Genomic DNA, 288 nt, shown 5'->3' with positions numbered 1-288 from the left:
AAGATTTTGAGAAAAATCGTTTTGTATTGATTTTAAGAATTCGGTGTCATTACAATTAACATTGGTTAAAATCATTAATTTTTGATCTATTAATTTTGATAATTTAACTATTTCTTCTCTTAAATCTTCTAATTTACTTTTTTCCATTAGGTGACGCTTTTCTTTGTGAAGAGTTATGGTTTTAACTGAAAAGTGTGGCTTTAAAATGTATGGTTTATATTTTGCCACGTAGCATATCTTTAAATTTTGATGTGTACCTTATATTTTACCTATTTAAAATGTAGGATT

General features: G+C 24.7%; 1 protein-coding gene across 1 annotated transcript in view; it reads right to left on the bottom strand.

Annotated features, from left to right (window-relative positions):
• LOC107636051 (desiccation-related protein PCC13-62-like) overlaps window positions 240–288 on the bottom strand; it is a 2,876-nt gene continuing 2,827 nt past the window's right edge. Inside the window, exon 4 of the mRNA XM_016339586.2 lies at window positions 240–269. Within this exon, the coding sequence (XP_016195072.2) occupies window positions 240–269 (30 nt within the window). The remainder of the gene's footprint in view (window positions 270–288) is intronic.

This window comes from Arachis ipaensis, chromosome B04 (assembly GCF_000816755.2).
Source record: "Arachis ipaensis cultivar K30076 chromosome B04, Araip1.1, whole genome shotgun sequence".
In the NCBI taxonomy this organism is placed as follows: Eukaryota; Viridiplantae; Streptophyta; class Magnoliopsida; order Fabales; family Fabaceae; genus Arachis; species Arachis ipaensis.
The sequence above is the reverse complement of the archived record's forward strand: the minus strand, read 5'-3'. Positions and strand labels throughout refer to the sequence as shown.